This window comes from Vombatus ursinus, unplaced genomic scaffold (genome assembly GCF_900497805.2).
Source record: "Vombatus ursinus unplaced genomic scaffold, bare-nosed wombat genome assembly UNPS02011353.1, whole genome shotgun sequence".
Lineage (NCBI taxonomy): Eukaryota > Metazoa > Chordata > Mammalia > Diprotodontia > Vombatidae > Vombatus > Vombatus ursinus.
This window is the reverse complement of record NW_020951131.1, coordinates 4,323,049-4,343,938: the sequence shown is the minus strand read 5'-3', so window position 1 is coordinate 4,343,938 and position 20,890 is coordinate 4,323,049. Positions and strand designations below refer to the sequence as shown.

Sequence of the window (20,890 nt, the reverse complement as noted above, 5' to 3'; positions counted from 1 at the left end):
ATTACTAATAAATACTTTGTATCTTTAATGCCTTCCTTGTGCATAGAACCTCATGAAATGTCTGTTGAATTGAACTAAATCTACCAGAACCCTCTCACTTAAAAAAAATGTTCTGACGTCTTTTAAACACCATATTTCCTGATGTAGCCTGTGACATTCAATCCCCTTTTGCAAAAAGAAAAAGAAGTCAGCAGAACCAAGAGGTCAAATGCTCCCCTGTCTAACATTCTATATAGTATTCTGTGATCATGGGCTCCCACGTCCTTACTGAGAAGAGGGAAGTGTTATCATATGTTCTCTCCACCCCCCTCCCCCCCACATTGTGTAGAGGAGAAAACTGAAGCCTGGAGAGAGGGAAAGATAACACAGCTATTAAAGTGGAAAAAATTAAAATTGGCCAATAATAAGTCACATTTATATAGTGTTTTCTTTTTGAGGCTTAGGTACTCTGTAAGGTGGGTAATGTAATTATTATAACCTCCATTTTATGGCTGAAGAAACAGCCTCAGAGAGGTTTGCTAAAGTGCTCCCGACCACATACTTATTAAGACAACTCTGAGTTGGCAGCATTATCCTGATTATCCCCATTTTGTGGATGAATAAACTGAACTTAAATGATTGTTCAGAGTCACTCACACATTAGCAAGAATAGGAGTCAAAATCTGAACACAGATCTCAATAAAGTTTCCTTCAAGATCAGGGCTCTTCCAAGTGTCGTGGGGCTGGGGACCTTCCCACAGAAATGTCAGCCCTCCTTCATGAAGGCTCTTTGAGGACTCTAGAGCAGGAGGAGGGGCCTACCGGTGGCAGGAATAAGCACTTTGGGGTCAGTACCTGCGCCCAGTGAATCACATTCTGAACCGATGTTGCTCCGGGATAATTGGACATATAGACATCCAAGCGACTCTGGAAAAGAAAGATATGTCTTTCTCATTTAATTACAAGTTGCCAACATGCTTGACTTATTGAAAAAAACCTCTGATTTAAGGGGTTAATACAAAACCAAGGGAAGACATAAGATCAGCAGCTTAGCGAGCATCTCAGCCCAACATCTCATTTTACAGAGAAGTAAAGTGAGGCACAGAGTTGGGAGATGATTTGTCCAAGACCACACAGATAATAAGCAACACAGACGTGATTCCGATCATGATTTAGAAGCAAGTGGGGCTTTAGAGATCATCTAATTCAAGGGTTCTCTAAGCCTTTCTTATGTCATTGACTGCTTGAACAGTCTGGCGAATTCTATCAACTACTCAAAGTAATGTCTTTAAATATACATAATAAAATATGTGGGATTAAAGAGGAAACAAATTATATTGAAATACAATTATCAAAAATTTAAGTTTATGAGCCTCAGGTCAAACACCTCTCATCTAATCCAATGCTCTCATTTTACAGATGAAGAAACTGAGGCTCCCTGAGACAAAATGACTTGCCCCAAATCACAGAGATAATAAATGACAGAGCAGGGATTCAAATAATAGATGTAGAGTTGGGAGGAGGAAAAGTGGAGGCAGCAGGAGGCCAGCAGGGGGTACCATGAAACCAAACTTTGAGGAGAGAGAAAAGGAGAAAAAGCAGGGAGACATTGAATTGAACTGAATTGAATCGAACTGGTGCTACATCCATCTCATTTCCCACAGGTGCTGGTCATCTTGGGTCTTGCTGTCCATCCCTTCAACAAAGCTCAACCTGCTGCTCTTTGGAGAAGCGTTGCTATGCCCATTCACATCCAGGTGTCTGTGAGCTCACTTAGTGCTGGCTGTTTCTTTGTCAGTGGGTGATTACCCTTATTCCAAGGGAATGAGATTTCTGACAACTCCACTGAGCTGGGTGGGGTTTGGGATGGGGCTTTCCCATCATAGCAACAGGTTGGGCTCTCCCTCAGACCAGCTGTCCTTTATTTATCCAACTTTAGGGTAACAAAGCTTTCCTTAAATCACTTTCCAAGGATTCATCCTGTTTTCCTGGGGACCCTGGGCTATGTCAGAAGCATTGGGCAACTGGCAGCTTCTTTTAGAAACTCAGAGAGCCAAGCTGGGGTTGATACAAGGCAAACATCCCAGCTGTTCCCAAGGCGGATGGATGACCTCCATTCAGAATGGGTCTCCTCTTGCTGGAAGACCCCAAGCAGAGGCTGGAAGGCCATTTGTTGGGTATAGAGTTGAGGGGATACTTGTTCAAGTGTGGACTGGCCCAGATGGCTTTGAGATCTCTTCCACATTGGATGTTCTGTGATTCTATGATCGTAAGTGGGGAAGGTACAGAGGCCAGGTCTGGGGAGAAATAGAATATTAACCAAGGACCATCCCTGCTCAGAGAGTATATCCAAAGTCTCATTGGGAAAAGCTTGGCCACAAAGTTATGAAGTGCTTGGTCACCTCAAGATAGCTACCTGAGTGACCTTGAACAAGTTAATCTCTGGGTCTCAGTTTCCTCATCTGTAAAGTGAACAAAGTAGACTAAGGGGACCTCTGAAGCTCCTTCCATCTCTAGATCTATGATCCTACATGTGATGTGAGGCATCTCACTTCATCTACCTGGGCCTCAGTTTCCTTATCTGTAAAAATGAAGAGGTGGGGCTAGATGACCTCGAAGTTCCCTTCCAACTTTAAATCTCTGATATCACGAGCCTTTAATCCAGTGAGGCCTGTCTGATAGGTTGAAAGCTGCTCCCACACCTAGAGGTTTTTTTGGTGGTGTTGCTGCTGTTATTTTGGACGTATTAAATTAAAGAGAAGAAAATTAACCCTGAGCATCATTTCCAGAAAATTCTAGCAAAGGTAAGGAGAAGAACTTGTTCCTCAACCCTCCCCCAGGGAGAGGTGCCTCCACATACCTCATTTAAGTTCCTATAGTCAGATCCATATGTGGCAAAGAATATGCCTTTACATAGCCAGTGAAAAATCCAGAGGTTGCACATTTTGGTTGCAAGGAATTGATTGAACTTCATTTGTGAAAAAATAGCTTTGTTGTGAAAAAGAACCTGCCGAAGGAATGGTGAACATATCCAGACTTCAATTCATATAAAAACATTTATTATGCACTTACTGTGTATTATGTAGATTATGCAAGCACTGTGCCTGACACTGGAAATTGTAGGATCACAGACTCAGAGCTAAAAGCAATCTTGGCCGCTGCTGAGTACAAAGTCCGTAATTGACAGATGAAGAAATTGAGGCTCAACGAGATTAAGTGACTTCCCCAACATGTCACAGCCTCCAGCACAGCCCACACCCTCAAGGAATGTACATTCTAGTGGAGGTGGGGTGGAATAGCATACACACTGAAGTAAATGCAAAATATATGAACAGTAATACGGGGTGGGAAATAAGTTAGCAATTGAGGGATCAGAGAAGCTGACCCATGAAGGAAAGAAGCCTTGAAGGGCAGAGGCAGAATCATTCTGGAGAATTGATTGTTAAATTTTTAGTGTGAGCATTTGCACCTTGGAAATCAGCAAACACTACAAATCAGGGCCGGATTTATCATTTAGTTCATTGTGAGACTTAAAAAAAAATGGTAATAATTCAGACCAAACTTAGAAGTGTATTATGCGCACATCACCTCCTCCAGTGGGTTGCTAAACATTTACCAACACATCTCTGGGCAAAAGCGAAGAAGGAGTGAATTCCAAGCAGGGGGATAGCCTGGGCAAAGTCACGAAGGTAGGAGATAGGATGTTACATACAAGGAGCATCGAGGCAGCCCAATTCGTCAGAAAAAATAGAGTATCTAAGACAGAGTAATGGGGGAAAGAGGGAGGAAATAAGAGTTTATTAAATGCCTACTATCTTCTAGGTACTGTACTAAGTGCTTTGCAAATGTTACTGTTGATCTTCAGACCTCTGTGAGGTAGGGACTATTATTATTACTATTTACAATTGAGGAAACTGAGGCAGACTGAGCTTAAGTGACTTTCTGAGGATAAGTGTCTGAGGTTGTATTTGAACTCGTCTTCCTGACTCCAGGCACAGAGCTCTATCCACTGCATCATCTAACTGCCAGGGAATAAATCTGGCAATATTGGATGGAGGCAGATTGTGAAATGCTTTAAATGTCAAACAGAAAAGTTTGTATTTGATCATAGAGGCAAGAGACAGCCAATGAAGCTTCTTGAGCAGAGATGGAGCATGTTCATCCCTCTGCACTAGGAATCTCAATTTAGCAGCTAGGTGGAGAGGGATGAAATTGGAGGAGAGGAGGCCCTTACAATCTGATCTTTCTGATTCACTTAAATTGGGGCTGACCTTACACTAACAACTGTTAGGTGTGGATGAGAGAGGTGAACTAAGCAAAATGGTGACGTGGAAGGAGATTGCCTTGGCAGCCCCACTCCCTGTTTCGTCGTCTATCACTCCCTCCTCATCTTTATAAGTGGCTGGCAAGGATTTAGGAATGTATCCCTGCAAGATTATTTGCATCTTAATAAAGGATTCTCATTGGTTCTAGAGATTGAAGTGTTTTTTGAGAGTATCTAGTAGTCTAACTGCTTCATTTTACAGAAGAGGAAACTGAGGCTAAAGAAGGAGAAGTGACTTGCCTTAAATCACACAAGGAATTAGTAGAAATTCTGCCTAAGGCCATGTGCTCATTTTGGAGTCAGGACGACATGGGCAGGACACTGTGGAGTTGGGGATGTGGTGTCAAAGGGATGGCACAACCTGAGTTTAGGCAAGATATGCTGAAGGGTCAGGCTGTATGATGGGATCATAGTATTTCCATTCTAGGAGTTTGGGGTGACTGGTCCAAATCCTTTATGAGGTAGATGAAAAACCTGGGGTCTGGCAAGGGAAAGTGACTTGCCTGAGGTCACACAGGACTACAAAACGTTACAGCAAGAGGGGTCTTAGGGAGCACCTGGTCCACAAGCTTCTTGTTTTTTTCAGGGTAGAAAACTGAAGGTCAAAGAAGGAAGGAGAGAGAAGTCATAGGAGTCACCCTTGAGTCTCAATCAGTCCACAGCTCTTTCTATCCCACTCTTCTTCCCTCCTCTCCCACCCCAATGTCACAAGGCCTTTGCTCCCATAGATTGTAAGTTCTTTAAAGGCCTGAGCTGAATTGTTTTTCTGTTTCTGTACTTCCAGTGTCTGGCACACAGCTGATGCTCAATAAATGCTTGTCGTCACTAAATATGTCCAGGAATAGGAAGAATGCAGCCTCTTGGGGAAGAGAAGGAAGGATGAAGACAGAGATCTCAGAGACTGGGGGAGAGATGCTGGCCAGCCTCCCCTCCATTCCAAGGTTGCCCTTAGAGGAAGAGGTCTGTGGGCTTCAAGTTTGACTTCCTTCTTGCCAATGGACCTGCTGCTGGACTGTCCATGGTCCTGACTAGCCTGATCCCTGAGCTCAACCACCTCTGGAACATTTCTCCTGAGGGGCTTCCTCCACTCTAGAGGAGCAATGTTAAGGACAATGACAATAATGTTAATCATATTGTATTGTTCCACATTGTATAATGCAGAACAGAGGTCTGTACACAACGTTTGTCAATCTGCCCAAGGCCTTTGAAACTGTTAATCATGAAGACTTGTGGAAGATCATGGCAAAATTTGGTTGCCTGGAGAAATTAATGCATATCTCACACTGGTTCCATGATGGCATGCTTGCCCGGGGCCTGGATAATGGATGATGCTCTTGTGCTTTTCCAGTCACCAATGGGGTGAAGCAGGGCTGTGCTTTGCTCCCATGCTTTTTAGCGTGTTTTCTGTCAGATGCTTTCAATGAGAATGAAAATGGTATCAAGGTCAGCTACCACACTGACAGTAAATTATTTAGCTTGGAAAGGCTATAAGCCAAGACCAACACAGAGGGAGAGGTAGTGCATGACTTTCTTGTTTGCAGAGGATTGTGTACTCAGTGCAACTTCTGATGCTGAGATGCAATACATCTATTCTCTGCCGCTTGTGCTAATTTTGGCTTGGCAATTAATACCAAGAAAACAGGTTCTTCACCAACCAGTACCACACCATCCATATATGGAATCATCAGTTATTAGAAAATGGAGAAACTTTGAATGCTATGGATAAGTTCCCTTACCTTGGCAGTATACTTTCCAAGGATGTCTACATAGATGATGACGTTGACACACACATTGCCAGAGCTAGATCAGTAACTGGGAGGTTCCAAAGGAGAATGTGGGAGAGAAGAGGTATTAGTCTGTCTACCAAACTGAAGGTCTACAGAGCTGTTGTGCTGACCTCAGTCTTTTGCCTATAAATCCCTGTGTAGTATACCAAAATCATGCCAGGAAACTGAATCTGTTCCATTTGAATTGTCTTAACAAGATTCTGACGATCACCTGGCAAGATAAGGTCCTGGACACTGAGGTCTTTTCTCAAGCTGAACTGTCGAGCACTCAAACTCTAATGCAGAGTGAGCAGCTCTGATGTTCAGCTATGTTGTTCAAATGCCAAACATAAACTTGCCTAAAAGACTATTTTACAGAGAATCCACACAAGACAGGTGCTCACTCAGAGGCCAGAAGAAGCAATACAGGGCACCCCCAAGGTCTCTCTGAAGAACTTTGGAATCACTTGTGAGACATGGGAGACACTGGCACAGAGCTGCCCAGCATGGTGTGCCCTCATCAAAGAAGGGATGGTGCTCCATGAGCAAAGTAGAATTTTGGTAGCTAAAATAATACAAAACAAAACTAAATGTGAGATGCACAATTTAGAGCCATCTCCACTCCAAATGTTCATGTGGACTCTGTGCCCAACCTGTGGGAGAGCCTTCCAAGCTTGTATTGGGCTGATCACAGGTGGACAAATTGGACCTTGCCCTTGACATAGTGATGTCAATTTGGTCCCCTTTGAGCATGAAGGATAACAACCAATGAGAATGTATCACATCATAAAATAGTACCTGCCTTCACAAAATACTTCTGCTTCAATGCACTTTCTTCTTGGACTTGTTTAACCATCAATTCTGGTTTGAACCACAGGGCTTTCCTGACTCTCCTGCCCCAGGACCTCCAAAATCCAATGACTAGCAATGAACTTCCAGGGAACAGAATGGATCAGTGTCTGATGACTATGAATGAGGAACACACTGGATAAGGGAGGAGGGGATTTGAATTGGCCCTTGAGACAGCCTCCTAACCCCAATACAGAATGAATGAGGAGGCAATGCCCTCATCTTATTCTCCTTCTGTGTGCCTGGAGTCACGCACTAGATGACTGAGACAAGTGGTGTAACTCAATCTATGGATGGATAATGTTTTCTTCATCCTTTAAGTGATGCAAAGCTGCCTAGCATCAGAATCCATGCATATAGTGGTCAGTTGAGTACCTTGTTTACGGAACTTCAGGTGTGGATAGAGAGAGGCAAGCTTGCCATACTAGGGCATAGATAAGAAAGATTAGATCAGGAGACTTGAATGAGGTAACAGGAATATTTTGCTCTTATTAACATTGCTATACAGAGTAGGGAGGTATCAAAGGCCAGAGCAGCGAGTAGGTCAGGATTCAGGAGGCAAGCTATGGTCAACAAGCGATGGATAAATGGGTCAGGAACTAGGGAGACAGACAAGAAAGACTCAGTGCATTGGGTTCAGTCACGGAACCCCAGCTCTCAGAGCAGGGAGGAGCCTCAGAGGTAACAAGTCCAACCTGCACCTCACCAAGAATCTCTCTATAGCATTTCCATGAAGTGGGCATCTGGGTTTTGCTGGAAGGCTTCCAGAGACCATAGAACTCACCACCTCCTGTAGCAGCCCACTCCATTGGAGGCATAGCTTCAATTACTAGGGAGCTGAAATTTGCCTCTTTGTAATCTCTGCCCATTCTTCCTAGCCCTGCCCTCTGGGGCCAAGGGAAACACATAGGATTCTTCTTCCACGTAACAGTATCTCAGTTCTCTCCAAATACTTCACATCTCCCCCGTGTCCTTTTTTCTTCAGGCTTGCTAGTTCCCAGATTAGATCTATCTGAATGGTGTGATATTGCCTATTCTGGGGGGACAAGAGGACGGTGTGAGTGGGTAGAAGCTAAGTGACTTGGTGAGGACAGGAGACTGAAATACCAGGGACAGGGATGGGGAACAGATGGAGGAGGTGGGATCTGAAAGAAGGAGAAGGCGGGTCACTAAAGGTGAGGTCAGGATGTAAGAAGAGGAAGGGACTTGAAAGGCCATCTGGGCTCCTTCCCTCATTGAGCAGAGACTGTGTGATGTCCAGGAAAGGAACAAACTAGGAGTCAGGGGAGACTGAGCTGCAGTCTCCTCATGAAAGAAGAAAAAACATCTGGGTCCTTGCTCAAATCATTGTGAGAATCTGTTGAAATCATTCATGTAAAGTGCTTTTCAAAGCTTCAGGTAATATAGAAAGATTAGCAAGTGCTACCAATTGTTCATTGTTGTCTGTACCAACAACACCAAAATGACATCAATATGTCAGGGTCAAGGGGCAGTGTGTCCAGCTGTGGCCGATCAGCCCAGTACAGGCTTGGAAGGCTCTCCCACAGGTTGGGCACAAAGAGTCCGCATGAACATCTGGAGTGGAGATGGCTCTCAACTTGCTCTTCTCATTTTTCTTTTGAGCTGCTGGAATTCTGCTTCGCTCATAGAGCACAGAGCCTTCTTTGTTGCAAGTACACTATGCTGGGTATTCCTGTGCCAATGTCTCCCATGTCTCGCAATCAATTCCATAGTTCTTCAGAGAGACATTGAGAGTGTCCTTGTATCACTACTTCTGACCTCTGTGTGAGCATCTGCCTTGTATGAGTTCTCTGTAAAATAATCTTTTAGACAAACATGGTTTGGCATTTGAACAACATGGCCAGCCCATCAGAGCTGCTCTCTCTGCAGTAGAGTTTGAATACTCGGCAGTTCAGTTCAAGAAAGGACCTCAGTGTCCAGGACCTTATCTTGCCAGGTGATCTTCAGAATCTTATTAAGACAATTCAAATGGAACAGATTCAGTTTCCTGGCATGATTTTGGTATACTTCACGGGCATAAGACACTGAGGTCAGCACAATGGCTCTGTAGACCTTCAGTTTGGTAGACAGCCTAATACCTCTTCTCTTCCACATTCTCCTTTGGAGCCTCCCAATCACTGAGTTAGCTCTGACAATGTGTGTGTCAACCTCATCATCTCTGTAGACATCCCTGGAAAGTATACTGCCAAGGTAAGGGAACTCATTCACAGCATTCAAAATGTCTCTGTTTTCTATAACTGATGATTCCATATATGGATGGTGTGGTACTGGCTGGTGAAGAACCTCTGTTTTCTTGGTGTTAGTCGCCAGGCCAAAATTAGCACAAGTGGCAGAGAATAGATGCATTGCATCTCAGCAACTGAGGGTGCATTGAGTGCACAATCTTCTGCAAACAAAAAAGTCATGTGCTAACTCTCCTTCCACTTTTGTCTTGGCTTGTACCCTTTTCAAGTTAAATAATTTACTGTCAGTGTGGTAGCTGACCTTGCTGCCATTTTCATCCTTATTGAAGGCATCTGACAACATCACTGAAAACATCACGCTAAAAAGCATGGGAGCAAGACACAGCCCTGCTTCACCCCCTTGGTGACTGGAAAAGCACAAGAGCATCATCCACTATCCAGGCCCCAGGCGAGCATGCCATCATGGAACTGGTGTACAATACTGATAAACTTCTCTGGGAAACCAGATTTTGCTGTGATCTTCCACAAGCCCTGATGACTAACGGTATCAACGGCCTCGGTCAGATCGACAGACGTTGTTTACAGATTTCTGTTCTGCTCCTGCCATTGTCGGGAGTTGTCAGGCAGCAACCATGTTGACCATTCCTTGGCCCTTTCTGAAGCCACACTGGCTCTAGGGTAGACGATCAGTCTATTAAGGAAGACTCTGGCAAGAATCTTGCCAGCAATGACTAAGAGAGGACCCCTCTGTGGTTGTCATAGGACAACCTCTTTCCTTTTCCTTTATAGAGATGGACAACAGAGGCATCCTTGAACTCCTGGTGGATAACCTCCTCTTGTCAGAAAATTTCGATCAGTTTTTGTGTAAGCAGTGGGCACCCTGCCTTGTAAATCTCAGCTGGAATAGAATCAACACCAAGCACCTTGCCACATGAGAGGAGCCTAATGGCATTCAAAAAGTCTTCTTCAGTTGGAAGTTTGGCTAGAGAGGGCTTGATTTCAACTTGAGGTGTAAGGTCAGCGGCTTCAGCATTGGTCGATGACAGTCTGTTGAGAATGTTATGGAAGTGTTCAGCCCATCTCTCCAAGATCATGCTCTTATCACTAATCAATGTGGCTCCATCAGCACTGAGTAGTTGAGATGCACCATAGGTCTTTGACCTATAAACAGCCTTCAGGTAATCATAAAAGTGCTTTGGATTGTTACTATCAGTGCAAAACTGAATTTCTTCTGCCTTCTTATTGAACCAAGAATCCTGCCTCTCTCTAAGCTTTGCTTGCACTTTATTTTTGATGGAGTTAAATGCTCCTTTCTTAGATATGGATGAACTATCCTGTTGGTAAACCCTTGGAGTTCTCATTTTTTTTTGTTTACCAGCGTCTGAATTTCCCCATCATTTTCAACAAACCAACCTGGATCTTTGAGAGTGTTCTGGCCCAAATGAATAAATGCAGTGCTGTACACCAGATCTCGGAAATCTGCCCACTCCTTTTTTGCTCCACTGTTGCCAACTATGTGTTGGCTCAGTTCCCCTCCAATTTAGCAACAAACTGCTTGGAGAAGCTCTCTAATCTGTTGACAGTAAATCTTGCGGTAGTCATCTTGTCTTGTGGATACCACTTTTATTGAATGTGAATATTTAGCTTGGAGAGGATGTCTTTGATTGGCATAGTACTTGCCACAAATTGCCTTCATCACTTACACATCCTGTCAATCTCTTCTCCTTATAATGACATAGTCTATTAAATGCCAATGTTTGCTTCAAGGGTATTGTATTTAGGTAAATGGAAGACAGTGTTGGTAATGAGAAGGTCATGAGATGTAAAAGTCTTCAGTAGTAACTGACTATTGCTGTTACTGTTTCCAAATCCATTCCTCTCAAGGGCTCCCTGCCATGTCTGATAGTCTGTGCCTACTCTGCTGTTAAAATCACCCAGAATTATAAGCTCATCCTCTTTCCACACATTGATGATGAGGGTCTCCAGGTCTTCATAAATTTTTCTTTGACCTCATCAGGGTTCATCATAGTGAGAGCCTTTGCACTGATGATGGTGGTGTGTTACTTTCCTGCAAGTGGAATGCTATCATAGCAGGTGGTGTAATGAATAGAATACTAAACCTGGAGTCAGGAAGACCTGAATTCAAATCCTGCCCCCCACTTTTACTTAGTTGTGTCACTTAATCTCTATCTGCCTCAGTTACCTCATTTGTAAAAAGAGATAAAGTAGCACCTACTTTACAGGGTTATTATGAGGATCAAATGAGATAATATGTGTATGGCATTTTTAAAGTGCTTTGAAAACCTCCAGAGTGCTATATAAATGCTATCATCATCATTATTGATGAGGATAAGGAGGCCCAGAGAAGACACATGATTCACCCAATGTAACACAGTTTGCAAATAGAGAAACTAAGGAAAGGGAGCTGAAACCATAGTCATGAGGTGCCTTTGTTTGAATCTGGACTCTGCCACTTACTTTTGTAAGACCAAATAAATCTCTTCAATGTCTCAGAGCCTCAATTTCTTCATCTGTCAACAGGGTCAATATTACTGGTATTACTTGCTGCCCCCAAGGAAGACTTTTCTTGGGGGAAGCCATTTGTGGGAGAAGCCTTTTATGAATGATAAAAGAAATGTGACTAAAAAGCAAGTGAAGAATCCAAACCCAGCTCTTCTGGTTAGTGCTCTTTTGTTTAGACTTGTTGTCTTTTGAATAGCCTGGTTCCATCCTGCTTTGTGGCCTGGACAGACAATTTCTGTCCATTTTCTTGTCTTTCTTGTGTTGGGATCCCCTTTGGCCACCTGGGAAAGCCTAGGGACCCCTTCTGAGGATCATGTTTTTAATGCATAAAATAGAGTACAGAGGATGACAAAGGAAACCAGTTCCATTGAAATAAAGATGTAATTATTTTCTTGGTCTAGGGTCTGGGTTGGGAGAGGAATGAAGCAGGAGGAAAAGGATTGGTCCCATCCTACCTGATGTCCTGGTGTGTGCATCTAACTGCTTCTCTACCCCCTGCTGGGGATTTGGTGAGAAAGCTTTCTGAACTAAAAATACAGAGAGATGAAGAGGAGGGAATTTGAATGGGATTATCCAGGATCTGTGTGTATTCTGCATATACTTGAATAAATAATAGTTGTCTCCCCAAGAGAATGGAAACTTCTTGAGTGTGGAGTCTGTTTCACTTTTGTCTTTGTGTTCCCCAGGGCTTACTAAAGTACCTTAATAATATGATGCCTAAACAGAATACTTAATAAATGATTGAATGCCTAGTCCCTTGATAAGAGAGAAGCTTGGATCTGGGGAAAATAACTCGGGCCTGAACTCTGGGATCTGAGTGACCTGGAACAAGTCATTTCTCTCTGGAGCAATATCCTCACCAGCAAAAGAAAAGGGTTACATTAGGAGATCTCTGAGGTTCTTGCCAACTCCACATCAATGATTTTACAATATGAGGAGGAACCCTGGTTTGAGTTACCTTGGAGAGCACCCTGGCTTGCAGGGAGAAATGTGACTGAGGAAAAAGGCAATGTGTGAACCTGCAAGGACTGGTGAGCACCTCCTGGACCACTATTGTTTGCCTACATGTTGACACCTAGGGTTTTTGCTCCTTGAGTCACTATTGGTTTCACATCTGGGAATCACATACCTTCATTAGTGACTCCAGGAGGGGAAACAGTTTTTTCGGAGGGCTTTTAACGTGCTTTACTGACCCAACAGGAGCCAAGCCAAAAAACATCTTGATTCTCTGAGCCAACTTTGGATTGGTAGAGAATGAAATGAAAGCTGGAAGAGAACAAGAGACTCATTGCTGGGCTGTTCTTCATTAAGGTTAAAGTCATCCTGTACAATAGAGGGCAAACCCAAAGGTAGCAAGAATGAGAATCCCAGAGATGAGGAAAGTATAGCATTTTCTTTGGCCACCTTATGAAGCCCAAGGACCTCTTCCCAGAATCAAGTTTTTTAATACATAAAATAGGATACATAGAATGACAAAGGAAACCAGTAATGTTGAAATAAAGATGCAATTTTCCCTGACTAAGTTCACAGACCCCTTGCAATCTATCCATAGTGGACCCCAAGTTAAGAAACTCTGGCCTGGATGAAAATAAGGCTCAGAGGGGACAGCAACTTGGCCAATGGTGCACAGGTTTTGATTAGCTGAGTTGGAACCCCTGATGATAGAAAAGTGGAAAGGAAGGCTGAACTCAATGTTTTTCTATTTCTGAGTAATCTCCATAGGGGTAGGAGGATCCAAGAAGAGATGGAAGATTTGTCTAAGGATCTGTGGGGTAACCTAAACTTTTTTTTTAATTCCAAGGGAGTGAAAAAGTTTAATTAGCTGTTGCTAGAGCCCCTATAAATGGCTGAATGATCTAGAATCAAAGACCATTTCCCAGCCTGCTTTGCTGGGCTAGACCACACTCTGAGGCTGCAGACCCATCACTGCCATTTGTAACTTTGGGGCCAACATTTTAGACACCCATTGTAATGCAGAAGCCACTGGAGTTTTTTAGGCTCCAGCCTCTGATAGGTTCACTCTTGATCTGGACAGCTGGAAAAATAGGAAGACAGCTTCAGAGGGGTTAAATAATAATTTATTCTTACTATTCTGTCTCAATGGGTTCCTGATAGTGAGAGCACCAACTCCTGCAGGATCCCCTTGATGTAAAAGCAAACAGTGCCCTAAAAGCTAAACACTTTTTAAAGAAACACATTTTAATTAAGGGTTGTTTTTCCAGCGCCTTGTGAGGTCCCTCCTGAACCTGACGGCATCCTAGAGCCTCTTTCCTTATCTTGAGATACCATAAAACTTTCCCCCTATCCTGGACCATAAGAATGCCTTGTCTACCTCATCATGAGTCATAAAATTTCCCCTGTCTTCCTTATCCTGGGTCCCCTATCCTGTCATCCATCTTCCTCATCTTGTGTCATGACAATCCCCCCTTATTTTGTAAGATAAAACAGACCCCTATCCCTCTGTAAGTTGCTAGCCCTCTTTCCAGAGCTAGCCTGCTGCTTTTGCATCAATAAAGCTCCCAATGGTTACAGAGAAGGTCTAAGTCACACCTAAACCGGCATTCCCAACTCGAAATCTCAACACCCTCATCACCCTTCTGCCAGATGAGAAGGGATAGGCAATAACCCCTATTATCTCAATGGGGGCCAATCGAGACAGGCACAGCATTCCAGCTTGTACATTCCCCTAAATCCCCCCAAGCCTCAATGGGGGCCAGTTGAGGCAAGCACAGCATTAGGTTGTCATATTCCCAAATCCCGCAAGTCCCCACTCACTGACTAGTGCTCACCTGATTTATAGAGGAACACATGAAGAAGGCAATTTACCAATAATAAGCTCACAGTTTCATATTAACTCATCCCTATATGTCACTGCGCAGTTGCAGTAGAAACTGTTTACAAGCCATGAGACTGGGAACTATTATCTATGATCTTGAGAACTAGAGATTGTTTTTGCCATGGATCCTGGGAATTTTTATCTAAAAAAGAATAACAAAATCCACCTTACTTACACCCATCCTCATCAGGTTAAAGCAATTTTTCAGTTTTCAATTAGCTCCATCTGTTAGAATAAAGGTCTAAGTTATATCAGGGAAATGGTCCCAATTCAGCTTAGGATCAACCTGCAAAACCATCAGTTATGCTGAGACAATCCCAGATGCCCTGGGCCCAGGAGAGATTGGTGGGGGTCTTCACGGTAAAGAATAGTTAGCCCCTTATAGATCTGTGGACACCTCAGAGGTAGGAGTCTAAGAGGCCCCCTTATCCAATCTGTATATGAATAAGAATTCCTTCTATTTTAAACCTGACAAGTGGTCATTTGGCCTTTATTTGAAGACCTCCAGTGTGGGGGAGTCCCCATGGCTTTATGCAGCCCATTGGATAGTTCATGGCTTTGGGAAGAACTCCTAGTTCTGCCCTCTAGGACAAAGAACAAATCTAATCCCCTTCCATCTGACAACCCTTCAAAAATTCCTTTCTTTGAATGCCCAGCACTTAGCACAGTAACCAGCACATAATAGACCCTCAATAAGTGCTTGTTGACTGGCTGACTGACAGCCATCCTCTACTTCCTAAACCTCTTCTTCAGACTCAACACCTAAATGCATTCAAGCAATTCTATTTCCTAAGGGGATATTTTGCTTGCTTAAAGGGAAGAAAAAGAATGTTGGTGTAAGAATCACAGCTTGACACACTTCTGAGGACCTGAGAGAAAACAGCTGCTTAGATAAATATAATGAGAAGACCTCTTTGATGGCAGCTCCAAGGAAAGAGAATTGACTGAGGTCCAGATAGACAATAATGCATTATTTTCTGTAACTGATTTACATATCTGTTTTCAGGATTTTGAAAGATAGAATTTAGAAACCATAAATCATAAAACTATTTGGGGAATGTGAGGAACTGGCCAATTGTTGGTTTGTATTATAACAGGTAGGACTATAGACTCAACCTAAATTGGAAATAAGTCACAACTCATGAGGAAGCTCCAAGTCAAGGCATTAGAAGCCAATTGAGATGGAATCAGAAAAATGAGAAGACACAACATTCAGCACAAAAGAGAATATGATGGAGACCTATGCAGACTAAAGACTGGTCTCTGCTGCTTGAAAGAAGCACAAAAGTGAAGAATCAGAAGATCAGAGCAGTTGTCTCTGGCAGAGATCTGACTATAAAGCCAGTCTCTGCAGTGTTGCTGGAAGCTAATTGGAGGAAATAAAACCCTCCTGCTGTATGAAGAACTTGCTGGGTTGTCTGAACTGCTTTTTTTTTTCTTTTCTTTTCTTTCTTTCTTTCTTTTTTTTTTTTGGCACTGCAATTTGAGAATCTACTGAGGACCAACAAATATCACAGTGGATTTGGGAACTGTCCTGATTGGAGGAGAGCTTGATAGCTGCTGGGAGCTTATTGGAGAAACTAGAATCTCTTGTTGTATGAAGAGCTGGTTGGGCTTGTCTGTTTTTCTATTTAGTGCCAGCAATAGCCCCGAGAAGTCAAGCATTTTTGCTGGCTGTCCCCCATGCTTAGATAGCTCTCCCTCCTCATTTAGACTTCTTGGTTTCCTTCAAGTTCCACCTAAAGTCTCACCTTCTGCACTTAATGACAGCACATTCCTGCTATTATTTCCAATTTATCCTGTCTATAGCTTGTTTGTGTGCAGTTCTTTTTTTTTGCATGTTGTCTCCTCCATTAGACTGTGAGCTCCTTGAGAGCCAAGACTGTCTTTTGCCTTTCTTTGTAGCCTCAGCACTTAGCATAGTGCCTAACACATAGTAGGATTTTAATAAATGCTTGTTGACTGACAGAGAGGAATGCTTTCAGAAGTCATAGAGATCTAAAGAGCTTTGCAGGTCTCAGGCTTAAAGGAACTTCTTGTCACTGAAATTCCTGCTTCAATGTCTAGGCTCAGGGCTGCTGTTTCACTAAAAGAATATAATTCTGGGCTCTATGAAAAGACTTAGTCCCTCTTCCACAGCCTTAGAGTAACCAAGAAGAGGCTTCATCCAGCAAGAGTGCAGAGAACTCCCCCTAAGGGGAGCAAGTGCCATGAGGCTCATTGCTCCCTAAAAAAGACCACCAACACTCAGGCCTACAGCCCCAGGTTTACCTTCTACTGAAGTCATGCCTTGCTATGATTATTCTTGAGTGATAAATATTTCATTTTGAAGTTGATGGTGTTGACACGATCGTTTTGTGTACATTGGAAGCACCCAGTTCAAGAGCAGCACCATCAGTGTGAGGGGGTGGATAATTGCCCCACCCATCATGCTTAATACATTTAGAACATGGTCCTCAGAACTGAGCCGATTTTGAACACCTTTTGCTTGTCCTGCAATTCCTGTGTTGGATGCTGGAGTGTCCTCAAACTTACTGTTGGTGATTGAATCCAGGACTAGTAGTCCCCTGTGTCCAATCCAAACCTCATACAGGAGATTGCCCAGAGAGGAGAGAGGCTGGCTGCCACCCAATGCCACCCACCAGCCTGCACATACCAATGGTGGTACCCTGGGAATGGCCCAAGTAATACAGTTGCTTCTGCCTGGTTTTCTTCACAATAAAATCAATTGTGGCAGGGAGGTCATAGTTAGCCATTTCATCAAAACTGCCAAAGAAAGAGAGAAATAAAGCTGGATGTACATTCTGGTTGTGATGTCAGCTTTTAAACAAATGACCATTTACAGATAGACTCACATCACTATGGCCTTATGGGCTATGGGAGGAAGGAGTCCAAGAAGAGCATCCCTGTGCTTATCTCCTGCCCATATTTATTTACTCCCTTACATGCATTGGAGTATTTGGCTGTGTGCCCGAATAGGTTAGGGAAGCCGCAACATAAACTAGGTCCTGGCAGATCTTTTAAGAATCTGGCTGGCTCTGGAAATCACCTGTATTCTGGCATATTCTTCACTGAGGCAGATCCCCTGCTCCCTTAGGTCTCAGGAGGTGGTTGACAGGCTAACTCCAAACATCTGGGAATCAACTGTCCAATGGGGAGCCCCTTTTAGCCCAGCTAATCTGCTCCCTAAAGGGCAGATGCCCTGTCCTCATTCTCCTCTGCCCCTGCTTTTAAGAGCCCAAGATCACTTCTTTACAGTGAGGAGGCATCAGAGAAGTAGAAATGACAACCTTTCGCTTTGATGAAACATGATTTTTAAAAACTTGGCCTGTAACTTTCCTGATGTCAGGGGCTCCCAGTGAGTAAATCCCCTCTGCCAAACCAGATCAGCAGCTGACCTATTATTTATAGGCATAGACATGTCTAGTCTTTTAAAAATAAAGTTTTGCAAAGTCAAAGACTATCTTCTCTACTCAACTAAGAGAAGAAGTGACTTGCTCAGGGCCACACAGCCAGGATGTTTCAAAGGCAGGACCTGAACCCAGATCTCTATTTACTATGCCAGGCTTCCTTTCATGGCTGCTAAGGTGTTCTTCATTTGGGGTCTGGCAACTAGGATTTTTAATATTCTTATAACTGGATTTCATTATAATCAGTTGCCTTTGTAACCCTACATATTTCATGCATTTTAAAACATTGTCCTGAGAAGGGTTCCATAAGTTTCAACAACCCTGCAAAAGGGGTGGGGTGTCCATGACATAGAAGACATTAAGAGCTCCAGTTCAAAACTTTGGACCTGTTTTGTTAGATTGCCCTGCTTGTCAACTTCTTAGAGATTCAGAACACTAAAATTATCTAATTGAAGATCCCCAACTGAACTGTAAGCTCCACAAGAGAGGGTAGGGGCTTCTCATTGATCTTGTTAATATGTCTAGCTCCCTAGTCTAGTAAGGTACTATGCCCTGAGTAGGCTCTTAATATGGAGGGAATCCAATTAGAGGAAAAGCAAAAGATAGCATTTCTGCACAATAAGAGTCCACCAGACCACAATTTGGGCCAAATCATGCAATTTTCAGAGGCAGGACTTCCCTGTCTTTATTAGTGACTTTTTCTGGCAAAGTTGACCCAAAATGTTTGGCACTTTCCCTTTGGAGATGATTACCATGTGAATTATTCATATCTGAAGCCCAAGTCTAGGAGCCTATAGCAAAAGTTCCACCTCCCAGTGAGGCTAAGCCCTCAATAGGACATGGCCTTCTGGGCTGTGGAAGGAAGAAGTCCAGGAAGAGCATCTATGCGCTTATCTCCTGACCATATTTATTTACTCCCTTACATGTGCTGGGATGTTTGGCTTTCTGCCTGTACAGGTCAGGAAAGCCCCAGCATAAACTAGGTCTTGGCAGATATTTTAAGAATCTGGCTGGCTCTGGAAATCCCCTGTATTCTGGCAGGTACCTCTTTAAACAATTCACTGGAATGAAATGGAAGGAATGCAGCATTGGAAGGGGGGTGACTTGAATTGAAATCTGGCCATTGTCATACCAGCCGTGTGGCCTTGATAAGTCACTTTGCCTCATTGGACTTTATCCTCCTCATCTGTAAGATAAGGGTTTGAACAAAATGATCTTTAAGCTCCTATGGAGCCTCCTTGTTCAACCCCCACCTCTCTCTTGAATCTTACCAACTGCCTGCTGGACATCTCCCCCTGGATGCCCCATGGTCATCACATACTCAACATGGCTAAAGCATAACTCATTATATTGGCCTCCCTAGGACAGGTCTCTAGGGTCCTAGAAAGTCAGTGCCAACGTTCCATTCCAACTTAGTTATTTGTTCTGATTGGAACCTGCCATCTGATTAGAGACCAGAAGGACCTCATAATAATGTACATTCGTGACTATAGGTCAGTAGGCGGAGCCAGGTGGAATAAAGTGTCTATCCCCTGCCCTGGTGCTGAACCACTTCTAGTCTGGTTCTACTTCCTGAGGTTCCAAACAGCCTTAATTATCATGGAATCTTAGGATTTAGATCTGGAAAAGAGAATTTTGAAAGGTCCTTGGGTTCCCTCACCTCCAACTTGACAGCAAAAATAGACCACCTACTGTGAGCTCCCTCTTCTCCCCATTCCACTCTCAGTCCCCCTCCCGGTCATTCCCCATTCTCCCCTCCTTTGCTTCAGGTTCTCACGAAGAGCTGGCCCTTTGCCTTGCCAAGGCACCTATATCCTGGCTCTTCTCCCTTTCATATTCCCCTCTCTCTCATCTTCATTTTCTCCTTATCCACTGGCTCCTCCTTTATCACTTAGACACATACCTTGCGTCCGGTCTCTCTCCTCCTTAAAAATGTATTCACCTGACCCTACCATTTCTTCAACTTACTGTCCTACATCTTTTCTCCCTTCCCCTGCCAAACTACCAGAAAAGGTTGCCTGTATTCATCACCTTCATTTCCTCATCCCACCACTTGCTTCTCAATCTATGAATCTTCAATTCATTCTGGAGAAGGGAAGATGTGTGTGTGTGTGTGTGTGTGTGTGTGTGTGTGTGTGTGTGTGTGTGTGTGTGTGTGTGTTTATAGCAGTGATGTCATCACTCAACTGAAAGTATCTCTCCAGGGCTACCAGTGATCCCTTAACCAATAAAACCAATAAAACCAATAAAGCTTTTGCTAATTCCTCATCCTTCAAAGCCTTTTGTTGTAGAGGCTGTGACTCTCAAATACGAATAGGGAGAACCTGGAATGAAAAACAGAGAGCAACAATTTCATTTTTTTCTGATTTCAGTAACAGAGTAGAGATTATATGAATAAGAACTAGAAAGGGCCTTAAAGGTCATAACATTGAGTTCCATGTTTTTACAGTGAAGGAAACTGATCTCAGAAAAGGGAAGTGACTAATCCAGACCCAGCCTCCAAATCTAGATCTGTCTCCCAAGATCCCAGGTATTGGGGGGGATATCCTTTCACTGGGAAGGAATGCAACCAGAAGATGGCCGAACTTGGAGGAAACCAATGCAAAATTATTGCCTTCCTACCTGAAAGCCCAGAACTCTTCCGAGTCTGGAGATAAGGACACATGTCTCTGAGACCAGATGGTCCCCCGGCTGTTCCCCAGCCACACATCGCAACCAGCATCTGCCAAAACATAGGCCAGGCTGTTCGGGGGTAGGTTGGCAATCCAGTTAAAAGCAGATGCAGACAAACCATGCTGCAAATACACAACAGGACGATAAGGAGCTGTGCAAAAGAAGAGGAACAAAGTCACATGACCAAGATCCAGATCACCTCCAAGGACCCTCTCAAAACTGATTCCTAAAATTGTAGGAGAGGGGGAGGGAGGAAGGAGGAAGTAAGAGAGATGGAGACAGAGACAGAGAGATAGAGAGATAGAGAGACAGCAGGATAGAGACAG

General features: G+C 43.5%; 1 protein-coding gene across 1 annotated transcript in view; it reads right to left on the bottom strand.

Annotated features, from left to right (window-relative positions):
- LOC114038607 (lipase member K-like) overlaps window positions 1-20,890 on the bottom strand; it is a 34,449-nt gene that overhangs the window by 3,485 nt on the left and 10,074 nt on the right. The window contains exons 4-8 of the mRNA XM_027855946.1: window positions 20,514-20,715; window positions 17,138-17,247; window positions 12,775-12,911; window positions 2,840-2,986; window positions 835-906 (exon numbers count right to left, since the gene is read on the bottom strand). Coding sequence (XP_027711747.1) covers window positions 835-906; window positions 2,840-2,986; window positions 12,775-12,911; window positions 17,138-17,247; window positions 20,514-20,715 — 668 coding nt within the window. The remainder of the gene's footprint in view (window positions 1-834; window positions 907-2,839; window positions 2,987-12,774; window positions 12,912-17,137; window positions 17,248-20,513; window positions 20,716-20,890) is intronic.